This window comes from Geotrypetes seraphini, chromosome 3 (genome assembly GCF_902459505.1).
Source record: "Geotrypetes seraphini chromosome 3, aGeoSer1.1, whole genome shotgun sequence".
In the NCBI taxonomy this organism is placed as follows: Eukaryota; Metazoa; Chordata; class Amphibia; order Gymnophiona; family Dermophiidae; genus Geotrypetes; species Geotrypetes seraphini.
In genome coordinates, this window is record NC_047086.1 from 393,241,077 (window position 1) to 393,266,507 (window position 25,431).

General features: G+C 48.1%; 1 protein-coding gene across 1 annotated transcript in view; it reads right to left on the bottom strand.

Annotated features, from left to right (window-relative positions):
* SLC4A1AP (solute carrier family 4 member 1 adaptor protein) overlaps positions 1-25,431 on the bottom strand; it is a 111,274-nt gene that overhangs the window by 12,672 nt on the left and 73,171 nt on the right. Inside the window, exons 11-12 of the mRNA XM_033936859.1 lie at positions 17,801-17,887; positions 6,142-6,215 (exon numbers count right to left, since the gene is read on the bottom strand). Of these exons, the coding sequence (XP_033792750.1) occupies positions 6,142-6,215; positions 17,801-17,887 (161 nt within the window). The remainder of the gene's footprint in view (positions 1-6,141; positions 6,216-17,800; positions 17,888-25,431) is intronic.

Sequence of the window (25,431 nt, forward strand, 5' to 3'; positions counted from 1 at the left end):
TGTCTCGCAAACTTTATCGAGCCGCGGCACACTAAACGTAGCGGCTGTGGCTTGAGGCTTCTGGACGTGGGCGGATGTCAATGCGATGACATCACGCACATGCATGATGTCATCACATCGGCATCTGCGCATGTGTGAAGGCCCTCCAGATGGGCTCTGAGATGCCAGTGGGGGTGCTAGAAGGGAAGACGCATGGAGAGAAGGCGAGGTGCTCTTGCCATGAGGCACATCCTATAGGCAGTCAGCCGGCCCCTCTCCTCCTCCCAAGCGTCTCACGGCACACCTGAAATCTCAAGAGGCACACAGTTTGCGATACACGGGTCTATAGGGTAAGGGTCACACATTTGATATACTGCCTTTCTGCAGCACAACCAAAGTGGTCTACATATTATATAATTACTAATCCTTTAGCCCGTTACATTAACGGGTGCTAGAATATGTCTGTTTATCTTTCTTTCTTTCTGTCTCTCCCGCTATCTCTATCTCTCTCTCTCTCTCCTTGGCCCCCTTTCTCTGTTTGTCTTTCTGTCCCTCTCCCTGCCCCTGGGTCTTTCTTCCTTTCTGTCTGTCTCCCTCCCTCCTGCTGTCTGTCTTTCATTCTTTCCCTCCATTTCCCTGTGCAGCAGCATTTCCACCCAACTTCCCTGTGAAGCAGCAACAGCATTTCCCCCCCCCCCACTTCCCTGTGAGCAGCAGCAGCGGTATTTGCCTTCCCCTCCAGGTCCCTGTGCAGCAGTAGCAGAATTTCCCCCACCCCCTTCCCTTCTCTTACCACGATCTGGCCTGCTCCGTTTGGCCCCCTCTCCTGCGTTCAGGCCTGCACAGTTCGGCTCCTCCCCCTTCCCTTCCCGCGGTCTAGCCTGCTGCATGGCCCCCCCTTCCCTTATAGCATTCCCCGCAATCAGACAGGCCCAGCTTCTTCCTTGCGGCTCACTGAGTGAGAGCCGTCTAGCAAGGGAGGGATACCTCTGGACCACCAGGCTGTTAAAAAAAAGGAACCAACGATGGTGGCAGTGCTGGGGAGGGAGAGTTTAAAAAGGTGCAGTGGCAGCGGTGCTGGGGGGGTTTGAAAAGCCGCACGCTCCTGATCTGAGTGAGAGCCGTCAACTTCGGTCATTTAAATTTGCCGCTGTGGCTCCTATCTCGATCCCTGCCTTCGTAAACTTCGGCCATGGAGTATGCCGCCTGCATTGACTCGGCCATGGAGTATGGGGTCTGCGACAGAGGGAACTTTGTAAGCGCGCATGTGCATTCTTGCCAGCCACAGACCTACAGATCAGGGAACACGCTGGTAAGAGTGTGCATGTGTGCTTAGGGTTTTATTATTATAAATATACAGGCACCTGCTCTGTCTCTTGTGGGCTCACAATCTAAGGCCCCTTTTTATGAAGCTGTGTTAGGCTTTATTATCACCGGCTGAGGTGGTATTAGCTTTGATGTTTATAGGAATTCCATGAGCGTTGGAGCTAATACCGTCAAGGCTGATGATAAAAAAGCCTAATGCGGCTTCATAAAAGGGGGAGGGGGTTAAGTTATTTTTGTACCTGGGGAAATAACCCTGGGTCTCAAGAAGCTGCAGTGGGAATTGAGCCTAGTTTCCCTGGTTCTCAATCAACCTCACTAACCATGCTATACCGCCCAAACAGAACAAAGCAGAGCTAAACGGTTTACAGACTAGAACATAAGCAGTGCCTCTGCTGGGTCAGACCAGAGGTCCATCATGCCTAGCAGTCCGCTCACGCAGCGGCCTATCAGGTCCAGACCTGTACGTAACGCTCTATCTATACCCTTCTATCCCCTTTTCCTTCATAAAGTTGTCCAATCCTTTCTTGAACTCCAATACCGTACCCTGTCCTATCACACCTTCTGGAAGCACATCCCAGGTGTCCACCACCCCTTGGGTGAAGAAGATCTTCCTAGCATTGGTTCTGAATCTGTCCCCTCTTAATTTTTCCGAATGCCCTTTCATTCTTGTAGTTTTCGAAAGTTTGAAGAATCTGTCCCTCTCCACTTTCTCTATGCCCTTCATGATCTTATAAGTCTCAATCATATCCCCTCTAAGTCTCCGCTTCTCCAGGGAAAAGAGCCTCAGTTTCTCCAGTCTTTCAGCATATGAAAGGTTTTCCATACCTTTTATCAAACGTGTCGCTCTCTTCTGAACCTTCTCGAGTATCGCCATATCCTTATTTAGGTACAGTGACCAATATTTGACGCAGTACTCCAGATGCGGGCGCAACATCGCCCGATAAAACGGCAGGATAACTTCTTTCGTTCTGGTTGTAATACCCTTCTTGATTATACCTAGCAATCTATTCGCTTTCTTAGCAACCTCTGCACACTGTGCCAATGGCTTCATTGTCTTGTCCACTAATACCCCCAAGTCCCTTTCTTGGGTGCTCTCACTCAATAACAGCCCTCCCATCTTGTAGTTATACCTCGGGTTTCTGTTTCCCACGTGCAAGACCTTACATTTCTCTACAATGAACGTCATCTGCCATCTCGTTGCCCACTCCCCTAGTTTGTTCAGGTCCCTTTGTAAATCTTCGCATTTCTCTTTAGTCCTAGCCCCATTAAATAGTTTGGTGTCGTCTGCGAATTTTATTATTTTGCACTTCGTCCCTGTTTCTAGATCATTTATGAATACATTGAATAGCAGCGGTCCAAGCACCGACTCCTGCTGAACACCACTCGTGACCCTCCTCCAGTCCGAGTAGTGGCCCTTCACTCCTACCCTCTGCTTCCAGCTTAATATGATAGGAAAGCTGAACAGTCACACCAACCAATCAACCGTACAAAAGTAAAAGAGAAAACAGCAAAGTTACACATCAACTCCACTCCATTAGCATGTTCAAGCTTTCCAACATGTTTTACAAAAAACTCATAGATGGTAAAGGGGAGGGAACTCCTCTTGTATGAAGAAAGGCTAAAAAGGTTAGGGCTCTTCAGCTTGGAAAAGAGACGGCTGAGGGGAGATATGATTGAAGTCTACAAAATCCTGAGTGGAGTAGAACAGGTACAAATGGATCGATTTTTCACTGTCAAAAATTACAAAGACTAAGGGACACATTGAAGTTACAGGGAAATACTTTTTAAACCAACAGAAGGAAATTTCTTTTCACTCAGAGAATAGTTAAGCTCTAGAATGCGTTGCCAGAGGTTATGGTAAGAGCGGATAGTGTAGCTGGTTTTAAGAAAGGTTTGGACAAGTTCCTGGAGGAAATGTCCATAGTCTGTTATTAAGAAAGAAATGAGGGAAGCCACTGCTTGCCTTGGATAGGTAGCATGGAATGTTGCTACTCCTTGGGTTTTGGCCAGGTACTAGGGACCTGGATTGTTCACCGTGAGAATGGGCTACTGGGCTTGATGGACCATTGGTCTGACCCAGTAAGACTATTCTTATGTTCATATGAAGCTTTCTGTAAAATACACAGAAAATTCCTGAAAAAATGTATTTAGCAACATGTAAAGTAGCAATATTCAGAAAAAAATGGCATTTTGGGGGGCTCTCTATATGTAAACAGTAGCATTTATTTTGGCTTTGTACAAATGTAAGTTCTACCACATGCACATCTGAGTAGCAGATTGGGGAGCCTCCTGAGGATCGAAGCTCCAAAACTCAAATTTTCTGCTTTTCTAGGTGGTTTAGAACAATGAAGAGGTAAGCACAATGCCCCTCAATTACGTCTCCAAACCCCTGGACCCAGCATGCAGTAATGGTTTCAGCACGGGTATTAAATCGTGTGAAAACCATTATTACATACTGCATATAATAGGTGACATTATGTTGTATCTTTGCTATGGTCCTTTGAATAAAGAAATATAAATATGTTACAGCACCAAAACAGAAAATAAATGCCAGGCCCTGCTCTGTAGCTTATAGGCTTTTATCTTCTCTGCACAGAGATAAATAGGGGAGGGTCATTGGGGTGGGCAGACTAGATGGGCCGTAGCCCTTATCTGCCGTCTTTTTCTACATTTCTATGCTAGTCATTTACACCAGTAAATCCCCTCTGATGTATCATAAGTACATAAGAATAGCCTTCCTGGGTCAGACCAATGGTCCATCAAGCCCAGTTGCCCGTTCTCACGGTGGCCAATCCAGGTCACTAATACCTGGCCAAAACCCAAGGAGTAGCAACATTCCATGCTACTGATCCAGAGTAAGCAGTGGCTTCCCCCGTGTCTTTCTTAATAACAGACTATGGACTTTTCCTCCAGGAACTTGTCCAAACCTTTCTTAAAACCAGCTACGCTATCTGCTCTTACCACATCCTCTGGCAACGGCCCTCAGTCTCGGTTCTATGAAGTCTTGGTTTCCATTTGAATCGTATTTCTTTTACTTTACCTCTATGACTTTGCTGCCACGCTGTCGAAGGCAGTTTCTGGGTGGGTCTGATGCATGTACTCTCTATCCTGCCCCCTACCCACAAAAATTCAAAACTTAGGTGGCTGGGATTCCCAAACCCTATCTGCTGAAGACATTCTCAGTCTGCCATCAAAGCACTGAGGCAATCAGCAGCAGTGCTCCCAGCCACCGACACTGGCACCCTTGAATGCTCGGTTCTCACACATGAACTGAGCGTGTGGAAAATCCGAGCCTGGAGGTTTGGTGGGCTGAGAACGTCTTTAGCTGGTGAGGTTCGGGAATCTTTGCTAGTTAAATTAATGCACTGCCGCTGCTGAGTGGGCCTGAGCTAAAAGCGGACGGGGCCAGGCTGTCCTAGGGCTATGCCGAGGATGGGCTAGAGAAAAGGGAAATACACAAAGAAAGTTTCCCAGATAGCTGCATCCAGTGCACTATGTTAACAATGAAATATAGGTATGGCTGAAGGCAGAAGAAACTACATGCAAAACTGAAGCAGGATAATGTAGCCAACCAACTATGGATGGAAGCAAGAAAATGAATAGAACTGTGGGTTCCAAGCAGCCATTTCGGGAATCAAAGTTTGAGATAATGTTTGCACTTGACAGAAAGTATACATGTGTATTTGAATTCCTCAGGACATTCACTTACAAAAGCAGATCAAGAAAGGTGAGAGGGAGAGGACTTTTGGTCTCCCTTCAAAGCACTTTGGTATGGTTAACAGTCTTTTGCCAGCCTCAACCCTGTGGATGCTATTGGTGATTTCCAAACATTTGCTTTAGTTTATTGACAAATTTCTTGAGACTGCCTGACTGCATAGCACTCTATATTGATGGTGCCTTAGAAATAATAAATAGTGGAAACATGTAATACACAATTAGAAAACCTGCAAACCTTCCAATGCCATGCAGTCAAGGTGCTCAGGACCTCAGGCAACAGCATCCCTCCTGCCATTTCAGTGAAAGGGAGAGGGGATGTGGGGATCTCAGAGGGATGTCAAGGGTATGTGGGTGTCGGGAGGGGGGTATAAGGACATCAGAGGAGTGTTGGGGGTGTGTGTGGATGTTATAGGGATGTTGGGGGGTATGTGGGGTGTCGGAAGGGGTGTGCGTGAATGTCAGAGGGTTTTCGGGGGTGTGCGGGATGTCGAGAGGGGGTGTGGGGATGTCAGAGGGGTGTCAGGGGAGCTTGGAGAAAAGTCAGGGCCTACACAATTGGTAGCGGTAGGACGACTGGGTATGGCAATTGGATAAAACACTAAAAGTGGGCGTGGTTAGGAGGCAGGTCATGGGCGTGTTCTCGAGTTGGGCGCCTCTTTGTGAAATCAGGTGCCGTTAAGACTCCGATATCGGTGCCTAACTTTAGACATAGAAAATCCTGGCGTAAACTGGAGACGCCTAAATGTTAGGATGCTGAGCACTGCCTCTGCCTGAGCATGATTCCATAATGGTTGCCTAAGTTTTATAGAATCGGTGCTGATATTGGCACCTAACTTTAGGCGGACTTTATAGAATCGGGGCTTAAGTGTGTTTCTGCTGGTTCTGAAGTACTTGGTCAGCTTCATTTCAAATGTTTTGCATTCCAGTCTAGTTCTGAAATTTACTTAAAACACCCAGATTGTGATATTGTATCAATTTAGAAATTAATTATCACAGAAATCCAATTATGCCTTTCTTACGTTCTTGGGTACTAGAAGAACTTTGAGATATGAGAATGAAAAAGTAGTTTGAAAAGTTCTTGCACTAAAATAAAACTGAACAAAGACCCAGATTATTTACCTTGGCTGGCCCATAAAACACCTTTTTATTTGCTGCTACCGTCCCTTTACACTTCTTGGGCTCACTTTTGGGGTCTAGAAAAAAAAAATAAGTCTGTTATTAAAAATCATACATCTTCTTTTTCATACTTATAACTGTAGTTCTGTCAGGCTGGGGGATGAAGGAACAATCCATGGGGTCAGGACACAGGCCACTGTTGCTGTGAACTTACAAAAATTGGAGACCTTGGAAATGTGATGCTAACCATAGGGCACTCTCACTGATCTAAAATACAAATGTAGAATACCAAGTAAAACAAAAAACCTCCCAGCCTTTGAATTTGTGCAGTAGTGCTCCTGAGGTTTGGGAAGTTGCTTGGGGGGGGGGGGGGCGGGGGGGGGGGGCAGGGTTTCAGGTCACTAAATCTGCAGCAAAACCTGCTTTTATGGTTGTCTTTGGCCACTGGATTTCTTGCTACTCCATTTATCACTAAAGATTCACTTAGTTTAATTTATTCTCTCCAACACTAGATTTATCTCCTCTGTCTTGCTGTGTAAACCTTATAGCACTGCAGAAATAATTAGTATTAATAGCAGTTTGGCTTGAGTGCATACTCGGAAGACGCCAGTGGTGTTTAATCACACATACAGTATACCCTCAAAACTAACATCTTTTTTTTTTTTTTTTTTAATTCTTTATTCATTTTTAAATCAAACAAGTACACAGAAATATATCATAAATTGATTCCAATATAGCACTATAAAATCTAACACATAAAATCTAATAGACCATAATGATAAAACCCTACCCACCCACCCTTCATCAATTATTCTATATAAAATATATTATACTATTATTATAAACATAGTTATAAAAATTTCCTCCCTAAATCCTGCCTCCCCCCTGAGTGTGCATATAATAAATCTAAAAAAGGAATAAAAATGATGCCTATTCATTACAATAATTTTCCAATGGCCCCCAAATCTTTGCGAAGTTATTATAATTCCCTTTTTGCAACGCTATTGCTCTTTCCATCTTAAAAATATGACGTAACGAATTCCACCAGAATGTGTAATTAAGATTATTGTAATTTTTGGTAAAATTAATAAAAGTTTATTGTTGTATGATATTTGACTCTTTTTCCTCATAATCATTCCAAATAAAACAGTATCATAGGAAAGCGCAACATGGTTTTCCAATAGAGAATTTACTTGAGTCCAAATTGAATTCCAAAATAACTTAATACAGGGACAATAATAAAGTAGATGATCCAATGTCCCTGGTTCCAGATTATAGTGCCATCTATTAGATTTAGAGCTATCTAACTTTTGTAAACGAAAAGGGGTCCAAAACGCTCTATGCAACAAAAAAAACCAAGTTTGCCTCATAGATGCTGACATTGTACATCCATTCTCCAAGACCAAATTCATGGCCACTGAGATGCAGAAATCTGATGCTTAATCTCAATGCTCCAAATGTCTCTAAGACCACATTTTGGTTTTTTATTCAAGTATCCAGATATCAATTTATACCACAATGAGGCTTGATGTCCTAGGAAGTCTGCTTGGAAGCATAGGAACTCCAGGTTATATTGATTATTAAGATACTTCCATACTAACATCTCTTAAAATACACATGATGTCTGCTACATGTAAAGTTGCATCCCCCTTTACTGCTATATACAGGTTCCCTTGACTCTCCATACATTTGGTTGGACACATACACGGACACATCCTAGCAGATGGGTGCACTCTTAGATATGGTTTGTCCCATACGTAACACCTCCATTCCAGCTTGGTGAGTTCAGTATTTGAAGGGAGTGGCTCATTTTGGTCAAAGAAGGTCAAGACTTTTCTACAATCACTACAGTTTACTGTAATGGGGCTTAGTGATCAAGTTTCAAGTTTAATAAATTCTTTGATTTGATCGCAAAATCATATTTCGATGCAATTTACAGCAAATAACAAATCGAATAAAAATAATAAAATCCACATACATCACATAAAACACTACTAGACATTAATACATTAGGGAAGAGGGGAGTATAAAATACAATATTAAAAAAATAAAACAGTAAATAAAATCAGGTATAGGTTTAATATACACAGGATGGGAAACAAGTACCCACATATTTCAAAGAACAGATTCCACCTATTTCAGTGATCCACTCCCTCTTAAATGGCAGGACTAACTAAACTAAACTAAATCTTGGGTTTATATACCGCATCATCTCCACAAGTGGAGCTCGACACGGTTTACATGGTTTGGGATAGAACGGAACTCCAATGGAAATATATAAGTAAGTAAGAAGAGAAGTTAGGGCTAAGAGTACCAGGGAGGGGAAAAGGTTACATTTTGGAGAAGAGCCAGGTCTTCAGATGCTTACGGAATAGTAGAAGGGAGCTCAAGTTACGGAGAGGGGAAGAGAGACTATTCCAGAGCTGAGTGATTCTGAAGGGGAGGGAGGACCCAAGTTTACCAACGAGGGAGATGCCTTTTAAGGAGGGGTAGGACAATTTTAGTTTTTGCGAGGATCTAGTGGAAATTGGATTTGAGGAATTCCAGGATAGAGGAATAAGAGGAGGAAGAATGCCGTGAAGTATCTTGAAGGTTAGGCAGGCACATTTAAAGTGGACCCTGGAGATAACAGGAAGCCAGTGGAGCTTGGACAGGAGTGGTGAGACATGGTCAAATTTACTTTTAGAGAAGATAAGCTTAGCCGCGGTGTTCTGGATTAGTTGGAGTCTATGGAGGCTTTTCTTAGTTAAGCTTAGGTAAATGGAATTGCAGTAATCCAGTCTGGAGAGGATGATGGATTGTACGAGGACGGCAAAGTGTTTTTGGTGGAAGCAGGACCTCACTTTCCTCAGCATGTGAAGGCTGCAAAAGCATTTTTTTATCAGGGAGTTGAGGTGGTCGTTGAAGGATAGTGAGGAGTCAATGGTAATGCCCAGAACTTTGCTAGAGAACTCCAACTGTAGAGAGGAGCCTGTGGACAATGGGATGGAGGTGGGTAGTTGGCCTAGTTTAGGGCCGAGCCAAAGTAGTTTCGTTTTGGACTCATTCAGTTTCATTTGTACAGTGAGGGCCCAGGATTGAAGGTTGGTTATGCATGAGGAGATGTTTGCTGCGAGATTGGTGAGGTTCGCGTCGGTCTCGAGGAGGACCAGGATATCGTCGGCGTAAGTGTAAAGTATTTCTAGGGAGGATAGGTGGAGGAGATTCAGGGAAGACATATAAATGTTGAAGAGGATAGGAGATAGGGGGGAACCTTGTGGGACTCCACATGTTGGTTTCCATGGGGAGAATGAGGTGCCATTCTTGGTAACGGTGTAAGAGCGAGAACGTAAGAAGTTCGAGAACCAGTCAAGGACTGTGGAGCTAATGCCTATCTCGGAGAGTTAGAAGATTAGGATGTCATGATGGACAACGTCAAAGGCTGCAGAGAGGTCGAATTGAAGGAGAACGGCAAATTTTTTATGAGAGTGAAGTTGTTGAGTCTTCGAGATTAGGGAGGCCAGGAGGGATTCAGTACTGAAGTTGGGTCTGAAGCCGTATTGATAGGGTAGGAGAATAGAGAATCTTTCCAGGTAGGATGAGAGTTGGGAGGAGACGATGGACTCTAGCAGTTTGGTCAGGAGAGGAATATTTGATATTGGGCGATAACTGGATGGAATGGAGGGATCTAGGTCAGCTTTTTTCAGTAGGGGGGTCAATGCAATGTGTCCCATTTCTGGGGAGAAGAGGCCTGATAATAGGGCAGAATTTATGAGTTTGGTGAGAGATGAGATGGCCTGTGCGGGTATTTTCTCAAATAGATAGGATGGGAATGGGTCCAAGGTGCAGTTGCAGGATTTCAGTTTCAGGCAGAGCTTAAGGACCTGCGATTCAGATACTTGCTCAAAGGCAGTCCAGGATCTGTTGACTGGGATAGGGATGGAGACATTTAGGGTTGGATTGGGGGTGGCGGACACCAGAGAGTTGTAGGAGACTGCGGGTGGGAAGGAGCTTCTTAAGGAGGTGACCTTTCCATTGAAGAAGTTTGCTAGTACATCGGCTGATGGGGAGGAGGGAAGTGTGGAAGGGTTGGTATTAGGAGTTAAGGAGTGCCAGATGTTGAACAGCATACTATTCTGGTTGTTTGATCTGGAGATCTTGTCACCATAGAAGTTTTTCCTTGCTTTTTTGAGTATATTGTTGTAGAACTTAATGTTGACTCTCCAGGTTTGTTTGTCAGTGGGGGATTTAGATTTTTTCCAGATGCGTTCCAGAGATCGACATTTTTGTTTTAGTACCCTGTGGTATGGGAGGTACCAGGGGGCCTTACGGGAGTATGAGATGGTTTTTGTGGAAAGCGGGGCGAGAGAGTGGTAGGTGGATTCTGAGAGAGTGATCCAGTTGTGCCAGTTGGTTGCTGAATCTGCTGGCTTAGGATTGGATGGGAGATTGTCGAGAAATTTGGACCAGAATTGATCACTTGAAATTTTTTTGCGGAAAGTGATGGACTTAGAGGTATGGGGTGAGGTTCCAAGGTGTGACATGAAAATGGGGAGACAGAAGGCTCCTAAGAAGTGGTCGGACCAGGGAATGTGGTCCCAACGGGTGTCATCGGTTGAAGTTTTGTAAGCCGTGAGATCGAGGAAGCTGATGAGGTCTAGTGTGTGGCCTTTTTCATGGGTTGGAGAGGAGGCAGGGGGGAGAAGCCAAGAGAGGTAAGGAAGTTATTGAATTCGGATACATCTTTGCTGGTGGTGTCGTCAAGGTGGAGATTGATATCTCCGATGATCAGTAGTCTTTGGAACTTGAGGAACGCGTTAGATATGGTCTCGAAGACAAGTTCGAAGGAATTGCTCCAGGGGGTGAGCGGGCGATATAGTAATAAGATACCCAGTGGGCGTAGATGGAGCTCATCATTGACTGAGGCTAACATGTATTCTAGTGAGGGGTGGCTGCCCTTTTTGAGAAGCTGTACATCAAAGAAAGATTTGTAGAGGAGTGCCAGGCCGCCTCCTTTTCGGTTTAATCTAGGAGAAAAGAGGCCTTGGTAGCCCTGGGGGCAAAGCTCGTTTTGTGTAAATAGATCGTCTTTAGCGATCCAGGACTCCGTGATGCAGAAGAATCCATGATCAGAATCTGCGAGAAGGTCTTTCAAAATTTGGGTCTTGTTGCATACGGATCTGGCGTTGCAGTAAAGTGTCAGGACTGGGGTAAGAGAGTCAAGGGCGTGGTTGGGAAGGTTGGCGGGGGGCACCGGCTTTAGAGAGGCGAGGTTGGCTTTGCGGGGTTTTTGTTTATAGGAGTGACTTCTGGTGCGCATCAGGGTGGGAATTTTGAGGCCGGGGCAGATATTAGTGACATTTGGGGAGTCTAGTAGATTGGGGGAGGGAGGTTTCAGGCAGAGGGTGGTCTTAAGAGAAGAGCAGAGAAGGAGAAAAAGGAGCCAGAAGGGAGGCTTCATGGTGAAACTTGGGGAGCCTTTTAAGCTGGGAGGCAGGACTTGTTTGGATCGTGTGTGAACAACTTGCTAAGCAGGGGAGAGGCTTAGCGACAGTTGGGGAGAGTCTGGGTACTAGTTTAATGACTAGGATGTTGATTGAACTGAAGGACAGCACGGAATCAAGTAGAGGCAAAAAAACAGGAGCAGGGTGTGAAAAGGGTGTCAGGGTTTTTTTTTTTTTTTTAAACGTTTATCGGAAATGGAACTAAGCGATTAGAGCAGTGATTCCCAACCCTGTCCTGGAGGAACACCAGGCCAATCGGGTTTTCAGGCTAGCCCTAATGAATATGCATGAGAGAGATTTGCATATGATGGAAGTGATAGGCATGCAAATTTGCTTCATGCATATTCATTAGGGCTAGCCTGAAAACCCAATTGGCCTGGTGTTCCTCTAGGACAGGGTTGGGAACCACTGGATTAGAGGACAACGCAGGAGCAAGGAGAACCATAAAATTTTCCTTGCAGAGTCATATGAAGGGGGGACTTAACCGGAGGGGTTTAGCAAGGGAAGGCTGCACTGTCAGGAAGCCAGGGCAGGGACTTAGATGAGCTAGTGGGGAGCAGGGAGACAGAGAGTGAGTTCAGGCACTTACCTAGGAAAGAGTACAGTTTGGCATCTAACAGTTTCCAGTGATATACAATGAAATACAATGAAGTACAATGAGATACAAATTTGGCTGCTGAACAATATAGTATCTAGCAGAGTAACAAAGGGTGCGCTTAGGCAAGATCCTAGGAAAGAGTATAGTACAGTATAGCGTCTAGCTATTACCGTGAAGGAAATGGGCAGGATCCTGATAATGGATGCGATTTAGGAACTGATAATTTATGTCTAACAAATTTCAGATTGGGAGGGGGCAAGAGGAACTTAGAACAATGAAGGGGGGAGGAGGAACAAGATGGAGGATAGCTTCCTCTTTCCTCTGTTTTGTATAATCACTGGGGGAGGAGAGTCTTTCGGCGGACCTCAGGGCTGAAGAGAGGATCAAACGCTGTAGCGGGTAGGACCAGCCGGATTGATCCTGCACAGGCAGGAAGGCTTTCGACGGTCACACGATGGGTTGAAGAGGCACCTCACAAAGGCGCTCACAAAGGCGCACACGCCTTTGTCGTGCGCCTTCGTTGGCACGCCGAACGGCTGCACGCCGTTCGGAGCCTTCTTTCATGGACCCGAGTCTCCCGCTGTTGTAAGGGAGGGGCGGAGCAGTGCTCCCACGCACCTCACCTCGCTGGAAGCCTGGAAGCTTGCTGAAAAGGGCAGCAAAAAGGCTGCACGCCGTTCGGAGCCTTCTTTTATGGACCCGAGTCTCCCGCTGTTGTAAGGGAGGGCGGAGCAGTGCTCCCACGTACCTCACCTCGCTGGAAGCCTGGAAGCTTGCTGAAAAGGACAGCAAAAAGGCTGCACGCCGTTCGGAGCCTTCTTTTATGGACCCGAATCTCCCGCTGTTGTAAGGGAGGGGCGGAGCAGTGCTCCCACGCACCTCACCTCGCTGGAAGCTTGCTGAAAAGGGCAGCAAAAAGGCTGCACGCCGTTTGGAGCCTTCTTTTATGGACCCGAGTCTCCCGCTGTTGTAAGGGAGGGGCGGAGCAGTGCTCCCACGCACCTCACCTCGCTGGAAGCCTAGAAGCTTGCTGAAAAGGGCAGCAAAAAGGCTGCACGCCGTTCGGAGCCTTCTTTTATGGACCCGAGTCTCCCCGCTGTTCTAAGGGAGGGGCGGAGCAGTGCTCCCACGCACCTCACCTCGCTGGAAGCCTGGAAGCTTGCTGAAAAGGGCAGCAAAAAGGCTGCACGCCGTTCGGAGCCTTCTTTTATGGACCCGAGTCTCCCGCTGTTGTAAGGGAGGGGCGGAGCAGTGCTCCCACGCACCTCACCTCGCTGGAAGCTTGCTGAAAAGGGCAGCAAAAAGGATGCACGCCGTTCGGAGCCTTCTTTTATGGACCCGAGTCTCCCGCTGTTGTAAGGGAGGGGCGGAGCAGTGCTCACACGCACCTCACCTCGCTGGAAGCCTGGAAGCTTGCTGAAAAGGGCAGCAAAAAGGCTGCATGCCGTTCGGAGCCTTCTTTTATGGACCCGAGTCTCCCGCTGTTGTAAGGGAGTGGCGGAGCAGTGCTCCCACGCACCTCACCTTGCTGGAAGCCTGGAAGCTTGCTGAAAAGGGCAGCAAAAAGGCTGCACGCCGTTCGGAGCCTTCTTTTATGGACCCGAGTCTCCCGCTGATGTAAGGGAGGGGCGGAGCAGTGCTCCCACGCACCTCACCTCGCTGGAAGCTTGCTGAAAAGGGCAGCAAAAAGGCTGCACGCCGTTCGGAGCCTTCTTTTATGAACCCGAGTCTCCCGCTGTTGTAAGGGAGGGGCGGAGCAGTGCTCCCACGCACCTCACCTCGCTGGAAGCTTGCTGAAAAGGGCAGCAAAAAGGCTGCACGCCGTTCGGAGTCTTCTTTTATGGACCCGAGTCTCCCGCTGTTGTAAGGGAGGGCGGAGCAGTGCTCCCACGTACCTCACCTCGCTGGAAGCCTGGAAGCTTGCTGAAAAGGGCAGCAAAAAGGCTGCACGCCGTTCAGAGCCTTCTTTTATGGACCCGAATCTCCCGCTGTTGTAAGGGAGGGGCGGAGCAGTGCTCCCACGCACCTCACCTCGCTGGAAGATTGCTGAAAAGGGCAGCAAAAAGGCTGCACGCCGTTTGGAGCCTTCTTTTATGGACCCGAGTCTCCCGCTGTTGTAAGGGAGGGGCGGAGCAGTGCTCCCACGCACCTCACCTCGCTGGAAGCCTGGAAGCTTGCTGAAAAGGGCAGCAAAAAGGCTGCACGCCGTTCGGAGCCTTCTTTTATGGACCCGAGTCTCCCAGCTGTTCTAAGGGAGGGGCGGAGCAGTGCTCCCACGCACCTCACCTCGCTGGAAGCCTGGAAGCTTACTGAAAAGGGCAGCAAAAAGGATGCACGCCGTTCGGAGCCTTCTTTTATGGACCCGAGTCTCCCGCTGTTGTAAGGGAGGGGCGGAGCAGTGCTCACACGCACCTCACCTCGCTGGAAGCCTGGAAGCTTGCTGAAAAGGGCAGCAAAAAGGCTGCATGCCGTTCGGAGCCTTCTTTTATGGACCCGAGTCTCCCGCTGTTGTAAGGGAGGGGCGGAGCAGTGCTCCCACGCACCTCACCTTGCTGGAAGCCTGGAAGCTTGCTGAAAAGGGCAGCAAAAAGGCTGCACGCCGTTCGGAGCCTTCTTTTATGGACCCGAGTCTCCCGCTGATGTAAGGGAGGGGCGGAGCAGTGCTCCCACGCACCTCACCTCGCTGGAAGCTTGCTGAAAAGGGCAGCAAAAAGGCTGCACGCCGTTCGGAGCCTTCTTTTATGAACCCGAGTCTCCCGCTGTTGTAAGGGAGGGGCGGAGCAGTGCTCCCACGCACCTCACCTCGCTGGAAGCTTGCTGAAAAGGGCAGCAAAAAGGCTGCACGCCGTTCGGAGTCTTCTTTTATGGACCCGAGTCTCCCGCTGTTGTAAGGGAGGGGCGGAGCAGTGCTCCCACGCACCTCACCTCGCTGGAAGCCTGGAAGCTTGCTGAAAAGGGCAGCAAAAAGGCTGAACTCCTTTCGGAGCCTTCTTTTATGGACCCGAGTCTCCCGCTGTTGTAAGGGAGGGGCGGAGCAGTGCTCCCACGCACCTCACCTCGCTGGAAGCCTGGAAGCTTGCTGAAAAGGGCAGCAAAAAGGCTGCACGCCGTTCGGAGCCTTCTTTTATGGACCCGAGTCTCCCGCTGTTGTAAGGGAGGGGCGGAGCAGTGCTCCCACGCACCTCAACTCGCTGGAAGCTTGCTGAAAAGGGCAGCAAAAAGGCTGCACGCCGTTCGGAGCCTTCTTTTATGGACCCGAGTCTCCCGCTGTTGTAAAGGAGGGGCGGAGCAGTGCTCCCACGCACCTCACCTCGCTGGAAGCCTGGAAGCTTGCTGAAAAGGGCAGCAAAAAGGCTGCACGCCGTTCGGAGCCTTCTTTTATGGACCCGAGTCTTCCGCTGTTGTAAGGGAGGGGCGGAGCAGTGCTCCCACGCACCTCACCTCCCTGGAAGCCTGCTGAAAAGGGCAGCAAAAAGGCTGCACGCCGTTCGGAGCCTTCTTTTATGGACCCGAGTCTCCCGCTGTTGTAAGGGAGGGGCGGAGCAGTGCTCCCACGCACCTCACCTCGCTGGAAGCTTGCTGAAAAGGGCAGCAAAAAGGCTGCACGCCGTTCGGAGCCTTCTTTTATGGACCCGAGTCTCCCGCTGTTGTAAAGGAGGGGCGGAGCAGTGCTCCCACGCACCTCACCTCGTTGGAAGCCTGGAAGCTTGCTGAAAAGGGCAGCAAAAAGGCTGCACGCCGTTCGGAGCCTTCTTTTATGGACCCGAGTCTCCCGCTGTTGTAAGGGAGGGGCGGAGCAGTGCTCCCACGCACCTCACCTCGCTGGAAGCCTGGAAGCTTGCTGAAAAGGGCAGCAAAATGGCTGCACGCCGTTCTGAGCCTTCTTTTATGGACTCGAGTCTCCCGCTGTTGTAAGGGAGGGGCGGAGCAATGCTCCCACGCATCTCACCTCGCAGGAAGCTTGCTGAAAAGGACGTTCTATAATGCCCCTAAAAGTTGAAACCCTGAGTCTCACCCCCCCCTCAATCTAACTAGAGTATAATACCATTGATACAGTTGTTTAAACCATTGATACAGTTGATCCCCTCCCCCAGCAATCTGACACGCATAAGGTAATGGTCACTTTCTTAGGTACAAATAGAAGCAGCAGATTTCCATTCAGGCTGTGATTAAGAGTTTAGGAATACTAATGGACTCTTTGCCTTTTAGGAATCATATTGCCATGGTTATTATGAAGACAGCATTTTTTAAAATACGGCTGGTTTTGAGACTTCGAGATCTACTCTCTGTGACAAATTTTAGATGGGTTATGCAGTGTTTTGTGCTGCTGCACCTGGACTACTGCAATGCTCTTTTGGGTGGGTTCCCTCAGAAGGCAATTAAGGTCTTGCAGATAGCCCAGAATGCAGAGGCACCTGTGATTAGGGATATTTCCTGTAGGGAACATGTGTCCCCATTACTTATTGATTTGCATCAGCTACCGATTGTGGTTTTATTGTCTAAAGTTTTACATCAGGATCTACCTTTGGCGGTGGCTAATTTAGCAGCACCTTAAGTTCTCTCGCGTTCTTTATGACCTCAATTTAAGCATTTGTTGGAAGTGTCTTCGCTTTGGTGTATCCATAAGATGCCAGTTCGTGCACACGTCTTTTCGGTAGCAGGCCCTCAATTGTGTAATTCTCTTCTTGACACATTCGCTATAAAGAGTCATTTTTAAGATTTAGGAAATTCTTGAAGGCATATTATTTTGAAGAAGAATTTTTTTTTAAAAGGAAAAAGATTTGATGATTTTTGAAGTTTGTTATGAGATGTGTTCTTATTTTTGTATATTGTATTAGATTTATGTTTGATTATATTTTTATGTACTCCACATAGATTTTGGGTTGTGTGGGATATACACTTCTCCCTCGGTATTCACGGGTGATAGGGGCAGAGCCGGACCGCGAATAGGGAAAAATCGCAAATATCTTCTCGTCCGACTCTGACCCACCCCCACCTCCCTCCTGCCCTTCCCTCGACACCCTGGCCTTACCTGGTGGTCTAGTGGGCTTTCGGGGCAGGAGCGATCTTCCTACGCTCCTGCCCCGTGTAGATCGCCAATAGGAAATGACTGCCGTGAGTTCCCGTAGTCTCTCGAGACTACGACGGGAGCTCACGGCAGCCATTTCCTATTGGCGTTCTACACGAGGCAGGAGCGTAGGAAGATCGCTCCTGCCCCAAAAGCTCGCTAGACCACCAGGTAAGGCCAGGATGCTGGGGGGAAGGCTGGAGAGAGGCGGGAAGGTGCTATACCATTGGGGGGGTTTCCCCCTCCCCCCCAAAATTGCAAATATGTGAAATCGCGAGTGTTGAAACCGCGAATGGGGGAGGGGGAAGTAATAAATATTTTAAGTAAAAATAAAACACCAGTGAATCATTAGTCTGATCAAGCTGTATGGACCTAAGGGAATGTTAGATCGTGATGGGCTTTCTGAAAAGCCGCTATACCCCCCCTCCGTATTCCCTGCAGTACTCCTGCTAGCGATGAGCTTTCCGAAGAGCCTCTGCATACCCCTGTGTTCTCTGTGGTATTCCTGCTCACCTCCTACAGATGGCCTTTCAGGAGAGTCTTTGCATGTTATTGCTTTCTTCTTTCCTGTGCCAGCAGGCGGCATATCAAAATCTCTCCCTGCAAAAAAGCAAAGTTCAAGACATTCAGTTAAAAAAAAAAAAAAATGTCTGCAACACTGCCAGACTGAAGGAAAGGAAGGAGGGGGGAAATAGGGGAGGGATCCAGAGACGACTGGCTATGCCCCTAACTATAAGAACTACCTCTAAGAACTACCCCTTTGCTCTATTTGTAAACAGTTAATTTACTGGACCAGGAGCAGACTTCAGCCAACCAGCCAGAAGCCGCACAGAGCCATCCTCCACCTGCTTGAGATAGAAAAATACTGAACTATTACAGCTGCATAGTGCCCTAATAACAGTGGTCTCAAACTCACACCCCGCCAGGTACTATTTTGAGGCCCTCGGTATGTTTATCATAATCACAAAAGTAAAATAAAACCGTTTCTTGATCATATGTCTCTTTAGCTATAAATGACAATATTATTATTAAGACTTAGCCAAAAGGAAAGACTTAAAAACTATAAAGAGTTGTACCTCATGCAAAATTGTTATTTCTTTAATAAGACATTAACTATTTTTTCTGAGGCCTTCTAAGTACCTACAAATCAAAAATATGGCCCTGCAAAGGGTTTGAGTTTGAGACCACTGCCTTATAGTGTAGAGCTTCCAATTATATCCATTTGAAGGCTGATGGACCCAACACTTGCACATTCTGAACTAGTCTGGAGAAGATGCTAAAGAAACATAAAAGATGACCAGCAAAAATGCAGGATATATAGCAAAAGCCATTAAATCATGTTTACACATAGACTCAATAATTTTGTTCAACTGTAACTTCTGGGAATGACCAGGAGTGGGCTGGTGGAGAAAGAAAGCTCTGGGGGGCTGGTCTTCCTGTTATTTGTGCTACTTACTTGAGACCATAGGCATCAGAACAGGGGGGACCACAGGGGCCGTGGCCTCCCAAAAAATTTGCACTGCCCCAGCCCCCTTCTCTCCTTCCCTCCGCTGAGCCTCACGGACTGTGGACCAGGATTGAGGCTGTTTTCCTCGGCTTCTCCCCACACCCCTCTGGATTCCCCCCTTTAAAGCTAATTACGGCAGCCTCAGCGCGAACTTAGCAGGCTGCCGTTAGTCTCCGCAGCACATTCCTTCTGCCATGGTCCCACTCCTGACGTCAGAGAGGCGGGACCGCAGCAGAGGGAACTTGCTGCGGAAACTGACGGCAGCCTGCTAGGTGCTGGACCCAACAAGGGATCAGGCAATACTGGACCTGTTACTCACCAATGGGGAAAGTGTCACAGAAGTCTTGGTGGGAGAAACATTGGCCTCCAGCGACCACAACATGATATGGTTCAATCTTAGGAAAGGCTTCACTAAACCTACCACACTGACCAAGGTCCTCAAATTCAAGGACACAAACTTCCAGAACATGAGAGAATTTGTTCACCAGGTGCTACAAAGCCAAGCAGAAACCAATAGCGTAGAAGAAATGTGGTCGACTCTGAAAGCCACCATACAGGAAGCGACAAACCGCTATGTTAAATTAGTAAGTAAACGGCGTATGAACAATAAGCCACAGTGGTTCACCGCGGAGATCTCAGACCTCATCAAGAAGAAGAAAAAAGCATTCATCTCTTACAAACAATCAGGGAAACAAGACTCTAGAGCAGAATACCTGACCAAGTCTAAAGCCGTCAAAACTGCAGTCAGGGAGGCTAAATTCCACATGGAAGAGTCTCTAGCAAAGAACATCCAGAAGGGAGATAAATCATTCTTCAGGTACATCAGTGACAGAAGAAAAAACTCGGGAGGGATAGTACGTCTTAGGAAACCAGACGGTGAATATGTGGAAAAAGACTCGGAAAAGGCACAACTATTAAATGAATATTTCTGCTCAGTCTTCACCCGAGAAGCGCCGGGGCAAGGCCCTCAGCTACAGACAAGGGTTAGCTCGGCTGACCCATTTAATAATTTCAAGTTTACACCCAGCAGTGTCTACGATGAACTGTCAAGGCTCAAGGTTAACAAGGCTATGGGGCCTGACAACCTACACCCCAGGGTGCTCAGGGAGTTGAGTGATGTATTGGCGGAACCGCTGTCCGTGCTCTTCAACCTCTCCCTTAGTACAGGCAGCGTCCCATTGGACTGGAGGACGGCTAACGTCATTCCACTTCACAAGAAAGGCTCAAAAATTGAGGCAGCAAACTATAGACCGGTGAGTCTCACATCAGTATTGAGCAAACTAATGGAAACCTTAATCAAACACCAATTAGACACAATCCTTGATGAGGAGAACCTGCAGGATCCCCGTCAACATGGATTTACTAAGGGGAGATCCTGCCAATCCAACCTGATCAGCTTCTTTGACTGGGTGACGAGGAAGCTAGATGTTGGGGAGTCCTTGGACATCGTGTACCTGGACTTTAGCAAAGCATTCGACAGTGTACCACACCGCAGGTTGCTAAGTAAAATGAGTTCTATAGGATTGGGCGAGACATTGACAAAATGGGTTGGGAACTGGCTTGGAGGTAGGCTTCAAAGGGTTATGGTAAACGGCACCCCCTCTGAAATGACAGAGGTGATCAGTGGAGTGCCCCAAGGCTCGGTCTTGGGCCCGATCCTGTTCAATATCTTCATAAGTGACTTGACAGAAGGGCTCCGAGGTAAAATAACATTATTCGCCGATGACGCCAAGCTAAGCAATGTAGTGGGCAAAAGCACAACGGACAAAAACTCAATGCCCGACATGATGCACGATCTACTCCTACTGGAGCGCTGGTCTAGGACCTGGCAACTCAGTTTCAATGCCAAAAAATGCAAAGTTATGCACTTGGGTAGCCAAAATCCATGCAGGACTTATACCCTTAATGGTGAGATCCTAACAAGAACAGTAGCAGAGCGAGACTTAGGGGTGATCGTCAGTGAGGACATGAAAGCTGCCAATCAAGTGGAGAAGGCTTCATCTAAGGCAAGACAAATCATGGGCTGCATACGCAGGGGTTTCGTCAGCCGTAAGCCGGAGGTCATTATGCCATTGTATAGATCCATGGTGAGGCCCCACCTGGAGTACTGTGTGCAATTTTGGAGGCCGCATTATCGCAAGGACGTGCTGAGGATGGAGTCGGTCCAGAGAATGGCCACTCGGATGGTCTCGGGACTCAAGGATCTCCCGTACGAGGAACGGCTGGAAAAATTGCAGCTATACTCACTCGAGGAGCGCAGAGAGAGGGGAGACATGATCGAGACGTTCAAATATCTCACAGGCAGAGTCAAGACAGAGGAAGATATCTTCTTTTTCAGGGGTCCCACGGCAACAAGAGGTCATCCGTGGAAAATCAGAGGCGGGAAACTGCGAGGTGACACCAGGAAGTTCTTTTTTACTGAAAGGGTGGTTGATCGCTGGAATAGTCTTCCACTTCAGGTGATTGAGGCCAGCTGCGTGCCTGATTTTAAGGCCAAATGGGATCGACACGTGGGATCTATTCACAAGGTAAAGGTAGGGGAGGGTCATTAGGGTGGGCAGACTGGATGGGCCGTGGCCCTTATCTGCCGTCAATTTCTATGTTTCTATGTTTCACCTCCAATCAAGTTTTTGTATTTCAATCTATCGTGGAAACCGAGCACTACCAGTGGCATAGTAAGGGGGTGGGGTGGTCTGCCCTGGGTGCCATCTTGGTAGGGGTGCTGGCACTCGTCCTTCTCTCCACCCCGTGCTCCCTGCCCCTCCATACTACCATGCACACCTCTTCCCCATACCTCTTTAACGTTCCCGGCACAAGCAGTAACCCCAAACTGTTGCTCACGCCAATATCGGCTCTTCCTCTAACGTCATTTCTTGACCTGCGCCTAGGAAGTGATGTCAGAGGAAGCGCCGATGCTGGCGTGAGCAGCAGCTCGGGGTTGCAGCTTATGCTGGGAACGTTAAAGAGGCACGGGGGAAGGGAAGAGGTGCGTGCAGCAGGAAGGGGCGAGGAAGGAGCAGATGGGATGGAGGGAGCAGAGCCTCTCACCCTCGCTGTGCCATTGAGCACTACCAATAAAATTTGACAACTACCACTCTGTTTCATCTATTTGGTCATTCCCACTGTATTTTTGTGGGAGTGTTTTAAGGGTTTTTTTCCGAACTTTTTTGGTTCTACTATTTTGTCCAGCATTTGGCTGTATTTTACTGGACCACCCTTGTATGTCTTTGGCTACCTGACACATTTTGGGCATGATTCTATAAACGGTGCCTAAATTGGTAGGTGCCTTTGGAAATGGAACCTACCACACGTCAATCTTAGTTAGGCGTCGTTTATAGAATCGCACTTAAAGGGACCTTACTCTACTTAGGTGTTGCTAGGCACCAGTATATTAGGCCAGGGTTTTCCTGGTCTAACTTACCGCCACCTAACACAGATGCCTAACGATACCTAAGTCGTACCACACCTTTTCTCCGACCCTATGCCTACTTTGTGTGTAGGCATCAGTAGGCACCATGCTGAATTGTACGCAGAACTTTAACTAATGTTGGCATTTTTTATAGCTTATTATAAACAAAAAAAACCAACAACTCACAAACAGTGCAATACAGAGCATACAAGTTGTCCGTAGGTGAAAGTGCTAATTATCTGTACACTAACGCTTTAGTACAGTGCACTCAGAACACCTTTATGTACACCCATAATGACCCCTCCCCCCCACCCACTATAAGCCTGAGAGTAACAGTGTTGGTCAGAGGTCAGGGAATATATGTATAAAGAATCAACCCAAATGAACACACCATTGGATATAAGGGTTCCATACTTTCAGAAACACTGGTAGCCTATTGAAGCGCAGTGCTGTAAGTTTCGACATGTTGCCCACAGTCTACTTTAAGCTGTACCTGACACTTAGTGGGGAGTACCGGCTGTTTCCAGGCCGAAGCCAGCACTAATCTGGCCGCTGTTACTACCAGAGCAATTAGTCTATGATATTTAGTCAGTACCCTCTCTGGTGGACAATTCAAAAGACCACAGCCCAAGTCCCCTTTAACCTGGGTTCCACATATTTCAGTCAACCACGCAAATATCATGATTCAATATCTCAAAGCTATGGGGCATTGCCACCTAATATGATAAGTGCCCCGTTCTCCACAGCGCCACCAACAATGTTCACTAAGGAGAAATTAGGTTCTTACCTGCTAATTTACTTTCTTTTAGCTTCTCCAGACCAGTAGAGGTTAATCTTTACAAATGGGTATATATCCAATCATGACCAGCAGGTGGAGACTGAAAACAAAACTGTGAGACAGTATATAATATACTCCCTTCTCTATTTACCTCAGTCTGCCGAATAGCCAAGCAGAACCAAGAATTGGAAAACAGAAAGAAAACAATACTCCGAACAGGAGTAACAACTAACATACCCAAATGCTGTTGGAAAATGCAGAGGAGAAATACCAGAAGGAAAATGTCCCCACAGCTCGCCAGCTGAGCCACAGCCGCTGTTCTTTAATTCTCCCCGGCCCTAGAAAAATACTAGAACCCGAAGCAAAAAACAAAAACTGCCCGCGAAACAGCCCCAACAACACAACAACAACAACAGACAGGGTGGGGACCTCTACTGGTCTGGAGAAGCTAAAAGAAAGTAAATTAGCAGGTAAGAACCTAATTTCTCCTTCTTTAGCACTCTCCAGACCAGTAGAGGTTAATCTTTACAAATGGGACGTACCAAAGCAGTCCCTCTCACGGGCGTGACTCCCGCAGGGACGATACCAGAACACGCTCACCGAACACTGCGTCCCGACGCGCCTGAACATCTACCCAATAATGTCTAACAAAAGAATGCAAGGAGGACCAAACCACAGCCTTACAAATATCCACTGGAGGCACGAGCGACGACTCAGCCCAAGAAGCTGCCTGACCCCGAGTGGAATGAGCCTTGAGAAACTCCGGAACGGGCTTCTGTCTCAGAAGATAAGCGGAAGCAATCGTCTCCTTGATCCAGCGCGCAATAGTAGCCTTAGAAGCGCCAGCCCCCCGACGAGGACCCGCCAGAAGGACAAAGAGATGATCGGATTTCCGGACTTCCTGGGTCCGCTGCACATAAGAGCGAAGGACCCGACCGACATCCAACTTGCGCAGCTGCCGTTGCTCAGAAGAGCCCTCCCGACTACCCAAGACTGGGAGGACCACCGATTGATTGACATGAAAAGGAGAAACTACTTTCGGCAGAAAGGAAGGAACCGGCCGCAAGACAACCCGCTCCCTAGAAAACTCCAAGAAGGGAGCCCTACAAGAGAAAGCCTGTAGCTCAGAAATACGCCTAGTGGAAGTAATGGCCACCAAAAAGACCGCCTTCAGAGTAAGGTCCTTCAAAGAGCAGCCGTCCAACGGCTCGAAAGGCGGGCGCCCCAAAACAGAGAGAACCAGATTGAGATCCCAAGATGGAACAGAGGACCGTATGGGAGGCCGGAGCAACTTGGCCGCCCGCAAAAAAGCAAAACACATCAGGAATGGCCGACAAACGCTGACCTGTCACTAACCCTCGAAAAGCCGACAGGGCCGCAAGTTGAACCCGGAGAGAAGACCAAGCCAGGCCTCTATCCAGGCCATCCTGCAAGTACTCTAGAATGGTAGGCAGGGAAGCGCAAAAAGAGACCACTCCCCGCGCCCGGCACCACCTCTCAAAGAGACGCCAAACCCGCACATAAGCCCGAAAGGTAGAAAGCCTCCGGGACCCCAAGAGCGTATCTGAATATCCCTTCTTACTAAGGCGACCCCTTTCAAGAGCTAAGCCGTAAGACAGAAGGGAGACGGGTCGAACATGGGAATGGACCCTGCGTCAGAAGATCGTCCAAGAGAGGCATAGGAAGAGGATCCACCACCAGATGCCTCACCAGATCCGCGTACCACGGATGTCGAGGCCAATCCGGAGCCACCAGACCCAGATAGTGAACAATGTGCAGAAGTACTCTGCCCACTAATGGCCAAGGAGGGAACACATACAACAGCCCCTCCGTTGGCCATGGTTGGACCAGAGCATCCAGACCCTCGGCCAGACTGTCCCTGCGACGACTGAAGAAGCGGGGCACTTTGGCGTTGCCACTCGTGGCCATCAGGTCCATCAGGGGCTGCCCCCAAGCCTGCACTATCAACTGAAAAGCCACGGAGCCGAGACACCACTCTCCTGGATCCAAGAAGTGATGACTGAGGAAGTCCGCCAGAACATTTTCTACCCCGGCTATGTGAGAGGCCGAGAGGTCCAAAAGATGGGACTCCGCCCTAAGCATGAGCCGAGCAGCCTCCTGCGCCACCTGAGTGCTCTTGGTGCCCCCCTGACGATTTACATAAGCCACCGCCGTGGCATTGTCCGACAGGACTCAGACCGACTTGCCCAACAAAGGGAGCAGAAAGCATACAGCGCCAGACGGACCGCTCTGGTCTCCAACACATTGATTGACCAGGAGGACCCCTCCGTGGACCAGGTGCCCTGAGCTGAGTGACCCAAACACTGAGCCCCCCAACCGAGGAGACTCGCATCCGTAAGGAGCACCGTCCACTGCGGGAGATCCAGACCCACCCCCTGAACCAGGTAAGGGGTCCGGAGCCACCAACGCAGACTGCAGCGCGCCACGCC